Source organism: Alligator mississippiensis, chromosome 5 (assembly GCF_030867095.1).
Source record: "Alligator mississippiensis isolate rAllMis1 chromosome 5, rAllMis1, whole genome shotgun sequence".
Lineage (NCBI taxonomy): Eukaryota > Metazoa > Chordata > Crocodylia > Alligatoridae > Alligator > Alligator mississippiensis.
In genome coordinates, this window is record NC_081828.1 from 28,710,945 (window position 1) to 28,730,459 (window position 19,515).

The 19,515-nt window shown below is 42.1% G+C and overlaps 1 protein-coding gene and 1 long non-coding RNA gene across 2 annotated transcripts in view; both read right to left on the reverse strand.

Moving 5' to 3' along the window:
* DDAH1 (dimethylarginine dimethylaminohydrolase 1) overlaps window positions 1–7,114 on the reverse strand; it is a 105,181-nt gene extending 98,067 nt beyond the window's left edge. The window contains exon 1 of the mRNA XM_006277506.4: window positions 6,764–7,114. Within this exon, the coding sequence (XP_006277568.1) occupies window positions 6,764–7,066 (303 nt within the window). The 5' untranslated portion in view covers window positions 7,067–7,114. The remainder of the gene's footprint in view (window positions 1–6,763) is intronic.
* Window positions 7,115–17,301: 10,187 nt separating this feature from the next.
* Window positions 17,302–19,515, reverse strand: part of LOC109283576 (uncharacterized) — a 47,983-nt gene continuing 45,769 nt past the window's right edge. Inside the window, exon 3 of the long non-coding RNA XR_002090798.2 lies at window positions 17,302–18,948. This is a non-coding gene — a long non-coding RNA (uncharacterized LOC109283576). The remainder of the gene's footprint in view (window positions 18,949–19,515) is intronic.

The window sequence follows — 19,515 nt, forward strand, 5'->3', positions numbered from 1 at the left end:
ACAGATAATCTCTTGGTAATGTTTCTGGAGAGAGCCAATGATCCCAACACCTGTCCCCCATGTCTCCCTCACATCACAGGAGGTTTGATTAGACTTCTAGGCTACAACCATCTCTCTGCTCTAAAGTACTTCCATCTTAGTGGAAACCCTACAGAACTGTGGCCTCTGGTCTGAAGGAAATCTGACACATCCCTGACAGTATAGGGCTGACTGGTATACTGCTATTCAATGACAGCATTTTCATAACCTCAACCAGAATGTGTAAATTTGACTTGGAATTTCCAAAAGATCAGGGGCTATTTCTTGATTTAGCGTAATAGCAGACTGTCAGGAAAAAAAAAGGAGAAGTTAAGAAGATCATCTCAAGACAAGCCCTTCCAGAAGCATGTGAGGGTTGTACTAGGTTACTGCCTCCAAGAATTCTGACTCAACCACCTGCTAAAACTATTGGGCGGGGTTTGTCAAGAAGCACAAGCCCAGGAATCAACAAGAGCAAGGGCTCAATTAAGAGACACTGTCTGAGGAGGCCAGGTAATTGTACTGGAGCAGGTTAGAGATACCAGACTGATAAAAACACCTGCTAAAGCACTGAAGGAGAGAGGCCTTTGTAGCCAACCATCTCAGGGTGGAAAGGGCTTTAGGCAGAACAGGTGTGCAGGTAGATCTGTTTTAAAAATACTTTCTTTCTCCTAGATGTTCTATGGTTAAAATAATATTTTGGTTTTGAGAAAGCTCTGATCACTGGATAGGGTTTGTCACAGACTCTCAAAAAGAACCACAGGTGCAGAGCTCAGCTGGATTTGTGGGGAAAGCATGGAGTGATATAAAAACATACTGTAAGTCTCTGGCTCAGAGGAGAGTTCTGCCCCGAGATAGGTAAAAGCACGAGGTCTGATATGAAACGAATGCACTGAGAGAGAAAGGGAACAGAGGTGCAGCTAGTGCTGCAATTTTAACATTGGTGACTACCAGAAAAAAAATGAAACAAACAAAGGGTAGTGGACACAAACAGAGAAATGGTTGCCTCTCCTCCTTTCTCTGCCAAGATTCATAGTTGACTGCTGCTGGGCACTTTCATGTCCACTAGGAAGTATTGTCATAAATAATTAAGAACTACAATATCAAGCAAACAATAGATCCTTTATGGTGCAATATCCTGGACTGGATTTGTTTGTTCAGTTACTTTTGAAATAAAAAAAACAAACAATCAACAATTCATTGTGGATCTTCCAGCTATAGGAGCAAATTAATAAAGTCCCCCTATAGCGTAGAATATGGGCTTCCTCCTTCCCAACCCCCCTTTTTTAATTCATAAGCACACATGTACACATTACCCAAAGAAGGCAAGTAATCTATACCTACTGAAGTGTTCCAAGTAGATCTTACGATATTAATAATCGACTTTCAGATTGGTCTTGATTGTCTAGTTTGTCTTAGAATACCCAAGTTAAATCATAGGAAACCTCTTCCCAAACACAATAGACAATTATTTTTTTCACTGTCAGTAGAGTTTTGGATTTTGGAATAAAAACAACAAAAGGATTTAGGATTATTTTTGTTTTATGCAATGACTGTTTAACATAAAATGCATAAACAGTTCAGGGAGCAAGGACCAGAACCCGAGACTTGCCCCCAACTCCACCCCCACCTTTACCCCTACCCACCCCTTTAACCGAGTGCTCTAACTACTGGACTAGTAATTCCCAAACTCTGGCAGATTGCGCACCACCAATTTAAAATGATACAACCTTAAGTACCATCAGCACATTTTTCAGTTCAACCTTAAGTATCACCAGTAAATTCTTGTCATATAAAGTAATTATAATAAAGGTGTTAATGTGTACCACAGTTGGTTCGACAGATTGGGAACCACTGCACTAGACTACAGAGTTAGGCTTTCTCTGGCTTACTTTTCTCCTGGCTCCTTGAATCTTGACTTATTACACAGTAAGCCATCATGAAGCACAGCACCCTCACATAGTGTTTAAGGCACTCTCCAGGGACACAGATGAGGGTTTAAAATCCTTCAAGCAGAGACAGACCTTGAACTTTCTGTATTAATGCTCTAACCATTAGTTTATTATGTATTTCCTGTGTTTTCTGCAATGAAAGAATAAACAACTGTTGTGTTTTGTGCTGAACTGAATGATGCCTTGTATGTTAGTCATGTTCTGAACCCATCTACAAGACCTCTGAGGTCCCTCAGAGAACTCTGAAACCATCTCATCTAACTTTTAGATCCAAAAGGTGCTTAAATGGAAGCCTGGCTCTTCTCTGTTCAGTTTGGTGCACTTCTGGGCAGCCACTGCTTTGGGATTGCAATTGTGGATGCGTACACATCTAGTTTTAAGTAAAATGTCTCTTTTTTTGGACCTGCTCTCTAATCCCCACCTCTTTCCTACAAACAATATTACATTTATGAGAAGCATCTCTGCAAATGTGCTTATTTTTCAAAGGTTAGGGTCAAGTTTTAACTCCTTTTTATTTAAACTTTTCACTGTTTTATTTATAGACTTTCAATAGTCAGTTTGAATAAACATATATTGCAGATATACAAATATTGATGATTTTGACTGAATATTTCCCATCATAGTTAATTTCAGTAGTAGTGTGATCACAAAGTCAATTGGGGAACAGAATACAGATGATACAGTCTTTTTGTTCTATCTTATCAATCTAATTAATTAATTGTCTCATTTAAAGATAATTTGTTACCATATGCAACCCCCTCCAGCACCATCCTTTTTAATAACTTCTAATTATGTCTAAAACAGTTTTCACGTATGTAGGGTTACAAAAAGAAATGTCATGTCTTGTATTTTTGGTTAATGGGAAAATTAAATTTTGTTTCACCTGGCTGCCACATGTAATAAGCAGTATGTGATTACCCTCATTCCTTGTTTGCTGGTTTTATTACCAGGAGCAGTAACTGGGCCTAGTCCACCATAATGTTATTCTAACTCTGCACAAAGACCTTCTCCCCGCAGAGCCCCCCTTTTCCTTCCTAAGCTCCTCCTACATAACCCCTCTTTAACTGCTTCCCCAGCCTCAGCTGTCTATTCTTGCCACCTGCCTTTAAAGTCCCAGCTGAACTACTAGGCAGGAACACTGAAAGGGAACAAAAAGAAAGAAAAATCGACTGGTTTTACAACAGATTCCACGTTCTTGGCCCCCTCCTTAGTCCTTGATCTGTAGTGTATGTATGGTGTAGCAAACAGCTACAGCCAATACCTGATTTAGTTACACTACTTCATCAGATCCTCTCTAAGGTCATTCTGCATCAGCACAAGATAGACCCAAGGGTGGGGAAGAGATGGTTTCACTCCCTGCCTTTGGCCTGCCTCCAGCTTTTATTTTTGCAGAGGAAGCTTAACCTCCTGCCATTGCCACCAGTAGTGATTAGTTGTGAAGCTGAAGCCTGTTATCTACTGTCACATTTTGCACTGTCCCCTTACCTGATTTTTTCCTTTGCAAGCTTCTGGGATCCTTCTGAGCATAGACCGGGACCCAGGCTTTAATCTGTCCCTTTATTTCAGCTTATTAACATGGTGGTACCAATGCTATGAGTAAAAGCAAGATGAAACTTCTATTTTGAAGCCAGCATGGTCCATTATCCCTACAGCAAGCTCCTTGGAAGTCCAAAGGAACTCTATTCAAACATAAATAGTCATGCTGGAAAAAACATAGGATCACTGATAACATATATAATGTCTGCTTGAGAAACAGCTGCATCTGAAAGTAAACTATTGTACGCATATACAACTCTGTTAAGTGCACATCTGGATGCACTTATACAAATAAATTTGCCTCTATGTATTCACATGCAATGTCTGTGCAATCTCTCTGACAGTTTCATTGCTTAATGAAATATTTGGTGAAATCAACTTTTGTTTTAGAAAAAGGTAAAAATTAAATGCAAACTCCCCCCGTTTTTTTTGTAATGAGTGTTGTTTCACAGAACTTCCACAGTTTACAGTCAGTGTTCTCATATGAGCCAAGACAACAGCTAGAAGGAAAAGGGTTACATGATCATTCATAAATTATCTGAATAGATGGTATGGCCCAATCCCAATTTAATGCATCTACAGTCTCACAATATTTTTTAGCTTGTTTCCTTACTCAGAACCCCATCTCACTTCTCCCAGACAGACAGCAGCCCAGAGGTATTCAAAAGCTAAGGGGATAGTTTGGTGACCCAAGGATGTATTGCACAGTTCAACTTAGCAAACAGAAGTTTGGAATTTTGTGGGGTGGGGGAATGGACGGACACTTTAATTAGCATGGCTCTGAGAGCCATGCTAATTTAAAGTGTCACATGTATCAGTGTACCGAAAATGGTGGCGGGGCACTTTAAACTAAAGCTCATTCAATGAGATTGAATCATTTGCCATCATTTTTCAGCATGGGCACACTGATACACATGATGCTGGAGTCTGCTGGAGTGTGGTAATTACCACACTCCAGTGGACTTGATTAATCAAGTCTGCTCTGACACTACAATTTCAGCGCATTAGAGCAGCTTCCCTGCACGTGTATAGCAGCCCTGTATTCCTTTTAATCTCAGATTTCTCACTGGTTTCTACTATGTAGCAATTCAGGAGTTCAGGACAGAGCCCTAAAGCATTCACTTTAATATTGCATGTATTGTCACACATGCATCATGTGAACACTGGCACTAGGGCATCTTTGTTTCAAATTTTTTGAAACACATGAGATCAAGATAAATTTAACTCCATTAAAATAATATAAGGCATTGAATGATATATTAGAATTACTCTTAAATTGCAACTGCAGGTCCATTTCAAAGGATGGAGCTTTGCAAGTTAGAACATGGCACAAGTCAACACAATGGAAAAAGAGAAAGGATGAGTCACAGTTCACACTGTTCATTTATTTCCACAAAGTACTGTAAGTCGCAGCTGCCCAACTGGCAGGCAGTGAAGGGTTAAGACCCCCCCTGCTGCTGGCCACCAGTTCCTCCATTATTCCAGCTGAAACTCAGGGCTCTCCATCCCTCTTCTTGCTTTTGTTGCCTGCCCCTTGCCCCAGGGGAATGTGGCAGGGCAATGCAGTATGGCAGTTCAGCCCAGGGAGCCTGTGGCTTGCCCTTGAGTGGGTTGTGGGTGTGCAGTCCTCATTGCTGCGGCCCAGGGGCATTCAGACCCCAACTGCTTAGAAGATGGACAGCCCCAGCACAAGATATATAGATGGCTGTTCATAACCTACTGGTAAATATGATGCACTTGAAACAAAAACCTCTTTCTGTTAGGCAGCCTCATACTGTGAAACCTACACGAAGGAACAGGGAGAGCCAGGAACAAAAAAAAATGTGTGCGTCTTACAGCATGTGCTGCTTAAAACAGTTCAGTTAGAGTAAGGTTATAATGTACAATATTAATTATTTTGTGATGACCACATTTGGATCTTTGTTCCATGAAGGATCTCTGTTGTTATTGCATTATCTTTGCTGTTATTATATTATCTAACAGCCCCTATTTTTCTTCACTTCAAATCTGCTTCAGCCATTTCCCAAATGAGACCATACCGGCTGCTTTTATTTCATTTTCTGGCTGACTGATCTTTCCCCTGCCTGTCTGAATGGAATGCTAAGGTGCTTTCTGACATGAGTCGCTTCTGTTCTGGATGTTGAGCAAAGGGCATCAGGAACATCAGCAAGCTGAAACAGGATAAACTGGATCTACATATGTTTTTACATGAAAAAGGGAAAAATCAGTATTTAATTGAGTGGAAGACACTATAATCAAAAGGATCAGAACTGTGATCACACGGAGATGGAGAAAGGGCGGTATTGTAATGGAATAAAGGATGACGTGGAAGCTTGTTTATACAATTGGGTGTCCAGCTACCCAACACCTGTACAGGCTATGGTACTTAAAAGTGATGCTCAATAAAGTTTAGATGTCTTCTGAACGTATCGCTGGCTTTTCTGTCACCAAATCATTTACACTTACAAGGGTTTTGAGCAACTGACCTGATGGCATACTTTAAACAAGTGTAGCCAAAGCAGATTGTCATGTTTCACGCAAGGGTTTCACTTCACAGTGCTCAGATCATTTTGCCTTTGTCTGCACCGGGAGGCATGACCCTCTACCTGGTATCTCTTGAGCACATGCTGACAATGTTTCACGGAAGCAGGGCGCTGGCTGCCAGGGTTCCCCTGCTTTACCTGTGGCAGGTCTGGATGCTCCTCTGTGTTGCATCAGAGCTGACAATAGCAGAGGCACAGTTTAGGTGATGGACTGTACGGGTGGGTTTGCACAGGGATGGTCCTGCCTCGGGCAGGGCTCTGGACTACGTGACCTCGAGGCCCCTTGCAGCCCAGCTTCTCCAGCACTCTGATTTCTGCACAGATGACAATGCAACGCCAATCCTTGCACAACCGAGCCAACAAGAGGAACCACAGTGGAGAATTGTGTGTGCAGGAAAGGACTGGGTGAGGCCGGCCCGGAAGATGCCAGGGTGGCCACCTGTGTGTGCAGGCCCCAAAACCAAGGCAGGCAGGCATGACCCGGGCTGGGAGCAGCCAGCGCCTTTCCCAGCGTGGTCAGCCAAGATACAGGACCCCAACGCGTTCAAGGCAGCAGGGGGTGCCCAGCCCTGCCTCTCGCGTCCCACCCCGAGAAGACGAGCTCGGCGGCGGACCACGGGCAGGTCCCGCGCGGCCGGAGCATCCTCGGCCCCGCCCGCCGCAGCGCAGCGCAGCGCAGCGCATCCCGCCGGTCCCGGGCACGACCCCCCCTACCTCCTTCCTGCGGCTGGGCGCCCCGGGCCGCGTGAGCAGCGCCGTCTCCTCGCACACCACGGCCGCATCCTCCACGAAGACGCAGTCGGGCAGGCTCTCGTCGGCCGGCAGCTCCAGCACCTGCAGCCCCAGCTTGTGCTTGAGCACCCCCACGTAGAGCTGGTGCTCCCGCTCGGCGCGGGCGAAGTCCACCGCGCCGCCCTTCTCCACCCGCAGCGCCTGCTGGCACAGCGACTCGGGCAGCGCCCGCACCACGGCGTGGCTGCAGCGCCCGAAGCCGGCCCCGCCGCCCAGCCCGGCCATGCTCCTCGCCCGCGGACCCTGCTCGCCCGCCCGCCCGCTGCGGAGCGCCCGCGCCCGCACCCTCCGCGCACCTCCCCCAGGGCTGCCGGGCGCCACCGGCCGCACCGGATTGGCTGCCCACCAGCAATGTTGCCATTGGGCCGGGTCCAAGACAGTGCTCATTGGCTGGCTGCTTGGGTGGGAGCCGCGGATTGGTCGCTCTTGGCAGGCTGCTGCTTACCTGTATTGTGTTGTGAAAGATGGGCGGCCCGGGGCGCGGGGCGGGGAAAGCCGCACCCTTGCCCAAGCCCTCGGGCGCTGCTCTGGGCGCGCACGGCGCCAAACCCCCGGGGCCAGGAAAGACACGGGTTGAGCTGCCCCTTGTCTCTTCAGCCTCAGGAGAGATGGGTCCACCCGGCCTCGCTCACCTGCCACCACAGCTGGGAAAGGAGCTGCTGCTGGGGCGTGCCCCGGAGCAGTTGCTTAAAATTGTTCTCACCGCTCACAACCGTATTTTTAAAGAGGTTTCTTGTCAAGAACCAAGAAGGGGCCTTTTCAGCAGCCTGAGAGAGATTTCCCAGGGGTTAAGTTAGCGGGTGGCTGTGTTCCCGTATTCTCCTTCTACATCTCAGGGCTCCTCCTTCACCACTTCACACACATCTTTAGAAATGGAGGTTGTACACAAATGGTGGCATGTTTCCCCTTCCCAAGTGTCATTTAGTTCTTGACATCTTGCCTGCTGCATTTAAAGAAAAAAAATCCAATTACCTTCTTTATATTACAATGTACAAAAGTTGTTTTTCAAGTTTCTGTGGAAAATTGAACCAGCTAGCCATTTACAGCAAGGAAGTTTAGGTTAGATATTAGGAAAACTTTCTCACGAAAAGGGGTAACAAAGCACTGAAACAGGCTACCCTGTGGTATCTCTATCCTTAGAGGTTTTTAAGACCTGGATAGACAAAACCTTGGCTGGGATGATATAAGGGGGATGGATGGGTCCTCCTTTGAGCAGTGGGTTGGACTAGATGGCCTCTTGAGGTCCCTTCCAACCCTCATTTTCTATGATTGTCTTTCACACAAATTCCCTGTATAAACATCAGGGGATGGGAGGGTTAGGGTCTTTTTAAAAAAAAACAACCCAGAAAACATGATAATTAAAAAAAAATTATGTATCAAGATGAAACAGTGAGTTGAAATTTTGACACTTAGCTTAGACTTTCCCCTGTAATAGTACTCTAGAGAGAATGTCATCTTCAGAACAATGAACTTTAAAATCACATTGTTTCTGCACAGCATCATTGTCTACCATTTTTTTTCACCAGGAAATGGCCAGAGTCAGCACTGCTGAAGAGAACTAGAGCATTGCCATTGATTTTATTAGAAGACTTGCTTCTGTCACAGAGCTATTTCCAGGACTAGGTCACAAGTCATCCTTAAATAACAATACGAACTCCCAAGGGGAATTCTAACTCCATTTAAGTTAGTGGCAAAATCCACATTTACTTCACGTTTATTTTAGTTAACTTCAGAAGTATTTACTTGAACACCTGATTCCATAACTGTATCTCTGTGTTTTGCCTTGCAATGATTCAAATAATTACCAGGCAATTTAGACATTCAAATCGCTTGCACCTGCACATATTTAGATATGTTAATTAAACTCTAAATTGGACATTGTAGAAAGGTTGCTTACCTGTCCCTGGTCAGGTTGCACAGCTCTGCCTCAGTCTCCTCACGCTGTTTTATAATCACTCTTTCTGGTGGTAGGGTGGTTTGGATGGATGGAGTTACTCATCTGACCAAATCATCTTCTTCCCTTAATCTTTGTTGTTAGGTATCTCCATGAAGTAGCATCAGTAGGGAGCCTAGATCCTCTCTGCTCCAGCCTGTGTAGTTCAGTGACCCCAAACAAAGACACAGCTGTCCACTCAAAAATAAAAATTCTTAACTTTTCCCAGAGTCACATTTTCTTTTGGAATGTCTCCTCTTATGCTTTATCTGGGATCTTCAGCCAAGTATCTTTCAGGTTCCCTCTGAGGAAAAAACTATGAGAGCTTCTTCAGCATCAACATCAGCACCAACATCATCCCACTTCTGTTGCTGCTGCCATTCTCCCCCTATTTCTCTCAGTTCTTTCAACACTGGGGAGCACACGATGCCTTTTATTTTTTTGTTTCCCTTTTACCATCAAGCCTACTTTTCAATCTGCTTTCCTGTAATGAAGGAGAAAACTAGGACAGATAAGAATTGAGACCTGAACTCTCAAAAATAGGTTTGATGATTCAGACAAACCTACAATGGCTTCTTTGGACATACTATCATTGAAATAACTCAGTATTCAGTATTTTGAAATATACTAACTAGCATGAGTACTTAAAATAAAAAGTGAAACTAAGCAAATCAAAACAAATCAGTTTTCAAAATAGAATATATATATACATACATATTCTATATAATATAGAATATATATGTTGTATATCTATCTATATAAATGAATTAATATATATATATATTACATACTCTCCAAATAGTCTGTATGGGTGCTTTTAGATTAAATTATGCATAGTAATTTGAATGAGTGCAATTAACTGAATATCATTCAAATAAGGATATTAAATATTTTTAAATAAAAAAAAGAATGCTGTCATTTAGGAGACTGTTAGGTTCATGAAAATCTTGATGAAAAAATTAGAAATGGTGGCAGAGTGTGGCAATTTTGTGTGACGATTCCACCTTAATTAAAGAAAATTTATTTTTAATTTTTATTGCAACAAATCTTGGCCACTGGCTTGAGTTTTGGGGGGCTTTTTTGTTAGCATGATTTTTAGCTGGAAGAATAAATGTTAATTTCAATCAGTAATCAAGATAAATATCTGAATTCCATAAGAAATAGCATCCTTGAAATCACAAACAGCTCAGCTTGTGAGACATTCATGAGTGTAGCTATAATTATGTTATAAACTATTACATTTTTTAATCTCACAAAAATATATAAGGAATATGGGATAGTCAGTGATATCACTGTCATCATGCACACATATAATTTGGAATCATAGTGTGGTTGTCTTACAAGAACTATCACTTATATGGGATGTTCTCAGACAGTGTCTACTCTGTATGGGAAGACTAAAACTAGATATTAATCTTTGTATTTTTTGTATGCCATTCTGCTTTATGACGGGAGCAGGAAGAGACACCAAATGAGCTGTGTATGGACAGAGGTCTTTGTGAAAAGAAAAAAGTGCATGTTAAACATAAGTGTTATAAGCATATTGAGACAAAGTTATAAAAATAATGTACATACTGTTAAACAAAGTGTTACTTGAAGCCCTTTAAGTGTACAGAAAAAGATGCAGGTGCAATTTAAATATAAATCAAGACATACTTGATCATGTTAATATCAGCAAATTTGAAGGAGACACGAAAGAGGAAAGGACTGCGAACACACTGAAAACCAGGAGCACAATTCAGAAGGTTCTTGAGATTGGAAAAATATTATGTAGTTAATGGGATGACGTTCAGTGTTGACAAATGCACGATACTACACTTTGGGAAGAATAATTAAAAAAACCCAAATACCAAATGGGTGACAGCGAGCTGGATATCTGCCCTAGAGAAAAGGATCTAGGAATCTCAGTGGATCACAGACTCAATATGAGTCTGCAGTGTGAACTAGTTGCACAGAAGGCAAACACAGTTTTGGGCTGCATCAATAGAATTGGGTGCAAGCCACAGAAGGTGATTATGCCTCTTTACTTGGCACTGGTTAGGCCTCATCTAGAGTGCTGCTTGTACTTCTGGACTCCACATTTTGAAAAGGGATGCAGAGAAGTTAGATAGGGACTAGAGACAGGCAACAAAAATAATAAAGGACTTGAGAGGTTGAAGAAAATAAGGCATGCTCAGCTTTTGGAAAAGGCAATTAAGAGGGGACAAATTGCAGTCTTCAAATATCTGAAGGGCTGTCAAAGAAGATGGAGATCACCTATTCTTTCTTGCTGCAGAAAGTGGGATGTGGACCAATAGCTTGAAGTTGCAACAAAGCAGATTTAGATTGGCTACCAGGAAAAACTTCACTATTCCACAGTGAGGCAGTGGAATAGACTGCATAGGAAAATTGTGAAATATCCATTATTGAAGGTGTTCAAGAAAAAGGGACCAGCAGTGATCTGGGTTGATCTAGGACTAGCTATGCGATTGCTATTTCCCATGTTTCTAGGCTTTATTGGTTGCCACATCAGTCCTGGAAGGAAATTTCTTTTCCCATCTGGTTGCTATACATGTTGGAGGGGTTTTGTTCCCCTCACATTCCTTAGAAACATTGGGCACTGACTGCAATGAAGACTGAGGATTTTGACTGGGGGGTGTCAGTGGTTCTGCTGGGACCAAAAACTGGATGTTTTGAACTAGAGGGTCTTACCCCTCCACTCAGGGTCAGACCTATCACAACATTTGGAGTCAGGAAGGAATTTTACCCAATGGTCAGATTGGTGTGGACTGTGTGTGTGTGTGTGTGTGTGGGGGGGGGGGTTACCTTCCTTTATAGTGGGGGGCATGGCCCTGTATGATCCTTAGATCTCTTGAGCATATTTTAACAACTGTTGGAGCAGTACGACACTGACACTTGTCCCCTTGCTTTGTGTGTGGCAGGTTAGGATGCTATACCTTGTAGTTGTGTGACAAATTTCAGGAATCAGTTAGACAAGGATATATATGGGATGACTTGGATAGGGATGATCCTGCCTCAAACAGAGGCTGGACTAGACGACCTCTTGAAAGCCCTTCTAGCCCTACTTTTCTATGATTCTGAGATGTATTTTCAATAGATAAGCATTATTACTCATCTTTGAACACATGCAGGTGAAGCAAAATTGAACATATTTATGATAAGTTTGAAGAAATTCAGCTACTTCATGAGTTAACGCTACACAACAGAATGCATCTCCATAATTTTATGGGAATAGTGTTAAAATCATAAGCACTAATACAAAATGGGTCAGCTATACTTATCTCCATATAATGTATTGACTACTTCATTATATGTAATGAGTATTTTCCTAATACATTTTGTTGGATAGGAGCTAGTGGAAGACAGCAAGGATGCCATCTGCTAGCCAGAAAAGAAATGGTGTAATAAGAAATGTTCCCTAAATGAATTCAACAAAAAAAAGCCTTTGTGTCATCACAAAAAAAAAAAAAGATTTTTAAATGTAAACATGTAATATGTTTTCCCTGCTTAGTTTCCACAAAATTCATATAGTTTAATTAGTATCTTTTGGTCCTTGTTGTTCTTTTGCTTCTTTTTATTTGTTGTTGAACTCATTTAGGACATTTTCCTTATTACACCATTTGTTTTCTGACTAGCAGATGGCATCCTTGCTGTCTTTTCACAAAAAAGTGGATTTTTTTTTACTGACATGACAGGAGTTATCTGCTGATAGACACTGAGAGCTGATGTTAGCTATAGGAGAGACAGAAGAAAATTACTTTACAGGAGTGGACTTCTGAAAGCATATCTGAATAGCAGTCACTTTCAGAAGAAAGCATGAGATACAAAAGAAAGAAGAAATGATTTAAAGTTTTGGGAAAACAGAAGAGTTAACAATAAACACTGAAGTAACTCACCTGTTTTATATAATCCGGTATACTGGTAACATTCACATAGTTCTGACATGACATTCAGAAAATGATTAATAATGTTGGTGGAAGATAATTACAAATCAGAGATCCTGAAAATTATTGCTGGACTGTGTCATGTAGAATGAACAAAGCACGTTTTATTTTTGATGTTTCTGTGCCACTTTCCATTAATTAGTGAGTCAATGAGGTCTCAGAATTTGTGCCAAAAATCAGGTAATGGCCATAGAACTGAAGACCATAGTTGTTCACTGCCGTTGAACAATTTATGTGATAGTAACAAACTAAAAGTTGGATCAGTGCCTAGTGCAAAAGCATATCAAACAGCCTGGGCACTCTGTCATGCTAGAATGCTGTAAAGTTTGAACATACTTTCCATCATTTACATATGAAGTTCTCAACACCTCTCTCTCTCTAAATGTTTATATATGTACCTCTATCTTCATGTTAACAAAATGCTGTATAAAATTGTCAGGAAAGATCAGAACAAAAAGGCAATTCAGGCATTCAACCAGCAACGTCTTCTGTTACTGAGAAGTTAATCTGGACTAGAATCGCAGGGAGAAGACATTGGTAGAATTTTAGAATTTCTTTTATAGATATATATTTAAAATAATTTCTTTCACTTCAGTAGGAAAATACCACCACTACTTTACAGCTCAGTGCCAATTGTAACAGAACCCAATGCCTTCTGAAAATCACTTAATCAGAATGCTGCACAAACATAAGAAGTTAGATCCTACATGCTTTATTTGGGCAAAATTTCTATTAGTGTTAATGGGATTTTTTTCCTAAGTAATGATACATTAGGTCCTAATGAACATTTCTGTGGGGGAGGCAAGCACTATTTATCTGATATTAAAGGTAGGGGAATTGATGCAAAGAAGTTAAGTGGCTTGCCCAAATGACTAATGATTTATTGCTTCACATGCAAAAAATTCCATATCACATAAAATAACTCAATCATTTAGACAAATAGTTTTCTTGCTAAAGATCTTAATATTAGGGTAGCAACTCTATAATCTAGGTAAAATCACAGGAATTAAAATGCTTTAACTGACTACAGGCAGGCAATCTGAGTCACCTCATTGACCATCACCTGGATGAAATAATAACTTCCACAGTACTCTGCATTTTCACTGCGCATTGAACATTAACCAATTATTTGTTCTTTAGGTAGCAATGACTAATCTCTTCTAGATGTTTCATCCCTTAAAACAGGGGTTCCTGAACTGTGGTACACGTACCCCTGGGGGTTCACAAGACATCTCTAGGGGGTACCTGGGAGAAATTGTGTAATGGCAGATTAAATATTCATTATAACAATAATAGGCATTTAAGGGGTTAAATATAAAACAAATGCTGGTAGGGGTACACAGGCAGCTGGTAAATCTGGAAGTGGGTATGCAATAAGAAAAAGTTTGGGAACCTCTGCTCTCGAAGAAACCTTTGTGAGTACAAGGTTATTCTGATTTTTCTCGTCCATGACTGCAGAGCTGAGGTACCTAACCAAGTGGTTACAGATCCATAGCCTAGTTGCACAATTCACTCTAAACACATTGGTTCAGGATAAGCACAATATTTGTTTCATCTCCTGTGGTATAATGAACCACAGGCACTTTCTCAGCTGGCATTTTACATACTCAAGACAAGCAGTAATTTCCATGAACTGACAGCTAAGCAGTTGTTGGGAAAAATGCTGTCAAAGATGCTTCTTTAGCAATCAGCTTTGACAGCATTCTTGCCAATACATATGGCATCAAGGAGCACAGAAACAACTCAAAGGCACTATACATTCTTAGCATTTATGTTCTTCCCACTTGCTTTGTTACATTAAGCTATACTAGTACAGCTTGGATGAACTTTTGGATTTTAACAGTTGGGTAAACAGACTTTTGGGGAGTTGATTCTTGTTAAATTCTGTAAAATAAATTCGGTGATAGTAATAGCATCTCATTATTCTCACCACGTTCTGTAATTCCTTCTTTGTAAGTGAAACCTGTCACTTTTAGTAGCCAGGAAAACCACAAATTTAGGAGTGTGGTGTACCACAAATTCATATTACCATGGCTGAAAGGGTATATAGATGAAAGTAAGACCATTATTGCATTGGAATTTATACTGCATTACAATATTCAACTTTCCTTACATAAGAGTGGAGAAGGTGACATTTAGCTCACTAATAGATGCACTTTCTAGACAAAGGAAACAAATACAAGACTTCCAGCCTCAAACTTCTGTGAATCTGTGAATACTAGAAAGATGAGACAGGGGAATTAAGGTAAGTGTGCTCTGCTTTATCATTGTGGTTGCCCTAGAAAAAAATGAGGCAATAATGTCTTGGCATGTGACACCTTTTACATGCTAAGTACATGAAGAAAGAAAGTAGTCCTCCATGCAAGTGAATGACAGCATTGTAATAATATATGTTATTTTTTAGGCTGGCCATAAAATGCCAATGAACATTTTGCAGCTCATAATTAATATGGACTTGACAGGAATGTTACTTGCTGGAACAGGGATCATTAGAATGTATTCTCATTTTGCACAATTGCAATATATTTTGAGATAGGAAATGCTCACCTATTGGCAGCGGTACAGACCTGTAAGAAATTTGACATGCAGCATTTGCACTTCCTGATCACTACTACTCAACGCTATGGAGCACAAGACAAATGGTTTAAAATTACAGACTGCGACTCCAGTATTGCTGTGATCGCTTGGACCTGCATAGATTTCATTACAGGATTGAGGACACAATTTTGAAGTGTTGAATTTAAACCTCCGTTTGGAGTGTGGTGCCCTTTCGATGGTAAGCCTGCAATGTGAATAGGAGAGCCCGTGAAAGCAGCTAGATTAATATTAAAAATGCAGTACCTGTTTTAAGAGCTTAAAAAATACATTGAGGGATTTAGGAAGGGTGGTCCAATCTTCTGCTGACTAATCTGATATGAGGGGAAAGCTTTGGAGGAGATAGGGAAGGGAAAGGTAATTTCAGACTTTAAAAATATATTGGTCTGTCCAACTTCTAAGTCTCTGTGGACCACACACCTCATAGGTTACACCAGGCAAGCCATGGGCCACATGCTGCCAGGACACTTCCTGCACTGTTCTGAATAGGCATCCCTTCCATTGCTACCTTCAGCCTCCCCCTTCCACTTACCATTGCTGCACGATCTGGGCAGGATTCCCCCTTCCCACTGCAATGTGCCCCCTTGCAGGCATCCCAACCACTCACCACTTTATCAGTGCCCTCCCCACCCCCACCACTGCCCCATGTGGAAGTGATCTCCCCTCCTGTGCAGGCCTGGTCTCCATCCACATGCACGGGACAGATTTATGGCTGCCTCATCATCTCTGCACTGTGTGGCTCTGCCCCCGTCTCCTGGAACGAGGACAGGAAGTGGCAGAGGAAGGAGGGGGACCCTGGAGACTCTGGCTGTTGTTGCAGCCAGGGTGATTGGGGGACTGGTCCCTGGGAAGGAGCCTGGGGGCTGCAACTGTCCCTTCATGGGCTGTATTCAGCCTGCAAGTTGCCAGTTGGACAGTCCTGCTTTAAATGGGAAATGGAAATCTGTTGCTTGGTGACTACCTCAAACATAGGGTGAGCATATTCCTAAGTCTTAAAAAGGGGAAACCCTGAAAAATGTTGGTGGGGGAGCTATGCAGGTCTTCTGGCATCCCAGTTATGCAGGTCTTCTGCTCAACCCTCCCCCACCCCGCTGCTCTCCAGCATGCTCTGCTGTCTCTGAGCTCCAGTCTCAGCTGAGTGCATGGGAGAACATGGATGTGTCTGTTGGAAAGGACTGTGCTTCAAGAAGTCACAGGAGTGGGGAGGTGGAGTGCTGCAGGATACCAGAGGACTAGGAAGCCCATGGCTGGAGAGCATCACTACCATTGCATTCCCACTGAAAATGAGACAAAAGCATCCATTCTGAAAAAAAGATGGGATGCCCAGGACAGATGTTTAAAATGACACTGTGCCAGTGAAAATGAGGTGCATGGCAACCCTGCCAAACTGGCAATATCAGACAACTAGAAAGAATATGTCAGGCTGTTCATAGATTGATAGTTTGTAAGGCTGGAAGGGACTTCAGAAGATCATTGGGTCCAGCACCTCGCACCAGGCAGGAAAAGGCAGTTTCTCCCTTAGTGGGTGCATCTAGACATTCCTTACTGTGTCGTAATTATGGCACATTAGGTTTAGTACCCATAATGACAATGTAATCGGTGCTACTATACATGAGTGCAGATGAATGATTTTTTAGTGACGTTAATACACATTAGACAAAATCTACTGTGCATTAACATGGGTTTTGTGTAGTAGAATTAGGCTTCTGCACCTTAAGCATCTCGTGTAGATGAGCCAAGAAGTCTTCAAATCTTAGCAGGGTGAAGATTGCTTGAAAAACCCATTAGGGTACAAAGACAGTTTATCTAATTAATGTGATTTCCAATTTAAAGAGCCTCTAAAATGGGTATCTGTAAACACAGGTGAATATTACCAGGCATAAGAACATTCTCTGAGGGAGTCAGAAGTCTGATGGCAGTAACATCTGCCCTCTGAGAGACTGATCTTAAACCAGTAATTAAAGCAAAAAGATTACAGGAAATAGCACTGACAGTACATAGCCCATATTTAATGAACCTCATCCACCTGATTAAGATTGTGAGGCTGAATACAGGGACACACCCTCGTGGCTGGGGATGAGGGGAGGATTCTAGTATAGCGTCTTCTTAGCCTTGCCTTGAGGCTCAGGAGAAGAGCTGCAAGATGTCCACTAGGGAGATCAAGAGGTAGAAATCCTCTGGAGAGTTGGGGTTTACTAGTCTGAAGCTGATGCTGAGGACCTTCTCCGTTTAATTTGTTGTGTTTGTTCTGATGACAAGAAATTACATTAACCCTTTCTCTAGAAACAAAGATACATTCTTTTAAAGAAGTCATTGGGACTTGAGGCACTTTTGAGAATTTTCAGTCAAATCTACGATTTTTCTTCTGCTAAGTCATCACACCAGTGTATAGCTTCTCCTGGTGTGATCAGTAGGGAGCCAGCCAGGTGGGAGACTGCTGTTCTCCACAATATCGTCCCCCAAGACAACCTTGGACAGCCAGAATTATGATACAATAATGTTTGCATTACTGCTACAGAATTTGATACTTAGCTTGGACCTCAAATTACCTAGGAGAGCTATCTGCTTGAGAACCAGTTCCTGGACTTTCTCATCCCCTAATTGTTTCATTCTGTTCTTTAAATATTTGGTACATTCTTGATGCTGATGAACCTAACTGACAAAAATCTTTGAAATATGTCATATCTTCATCTTTCAGGTAGAGGTGCACTGATACTTCAGTCTGATATCAGATTGGCACCGATATGAAGAGAATGTTCTGTACTGGAAATCGGCCTGATGTGGCTGATAATTTGTCCAATAAATGCCCGTGCATGTGGGCAGCTGCAGCGCAGCACGTAGGCAGTGAGGAGCAGAGGCGGCAGCGTGGAGAGCTGTGTACAGCTAATAAGTCTGGAGTAGTGTGAGGGGGCAGGGGAGGGGAGGAGGGAGGGAAGGGGTGGGCAGGTGTGGCACAGAGCCACGGCTGGTTTGGGGAGTGTGGGAAGGGATGTGGGGTGGAGTGGTTTCCGCCGCTGTGCACCACTTGTCCAGTGCTAATCTGGCAGCTCCTGCTGCTGCTCCTGCTGCTCGTCCGGGAGGGCATGAGGTGGGGTTATGTGTAAGTCACCAATTTTGTTGATTCCTTTTTGTGCTTTCAAGGCCAAGAGTAGGTTTTTCTGCCAGTTTGACTGGTATTATGATTAGGATTGGAGCCAAACAGACAGTTTAATACATCACAAATTAAACTAAGAAAACAAAATATTTCCAATAGATCTTATTCCTAGATGTATTGATATACTGTCTGGAGTGTATATATAGAGAGGAGGCTGTATAACCAGAAAGGATGTGCTTCCATATCAACTCATCCTGGGTTGATGCAGAGATCTTTGGTGTAATCCATCACAGAATGGATGGCAGAAAAAAAAATCTTCTTTCTTCAAAGGGAGACATTCAATAGATTATTCAGATTTGAGAAAAAAAAATCCACACAGCTCAGTCCATTGGATGCACGCTCAGAATGTAATTAATGTGGTAAGTGATACCAGTAGGAAATCTTTAGAGGATACCAGCTGTTGATTTCATTCTTGATAAGTTGCATATTGAAGCTGCTGCTTGCAAGTCACCATCAAGCATTGCTACCACTAATTCTGCAGCTGAAAAGGAATGAAGACAAGGGGTAGTTAAGGCACAGTTCATTAAGGACTAGAATTTCCCATTCTAGCTGGTTTCCCTTGTAATCAAGGAAATTGCACATGTTGTCAACAACTGGGAAGTGAGATGGAACAAAGGCTTTGCAATTCTCCAACTGCACTAACAGACTGACAAAATAGGAGGATAACTTAGAATATGTTTTACTAAGTAAGATACCATTTAACATTTTAGCAGCAACAGCTAATGCTTCTATATTCAAAACAAAGAGGCAGAAAAAAAGCGATCTTGGCGTGTACATATATTTATTAAGAGGAAATTCAACCCATAAGGGGTAAATCTTGCTATCACTTCAGTGGCTGCAGAAGGAACCATATGCAATGGGAGGCAAAGTTTTGCCTTCTTTAGGGATGGAAAAAGAAGGCTTAGGCAAGTCCGCACAAGGGCGTGAACCTCTATGTGGTTCCCAGGGAGCCTTGATGTATGTTGTAATAGTGGGGAAATTGAAAAGATAAGGAAGGAGTAGGGCTATAAGATTCACCATTGTGCCCCCATGCTGCTGCGATGCAGGC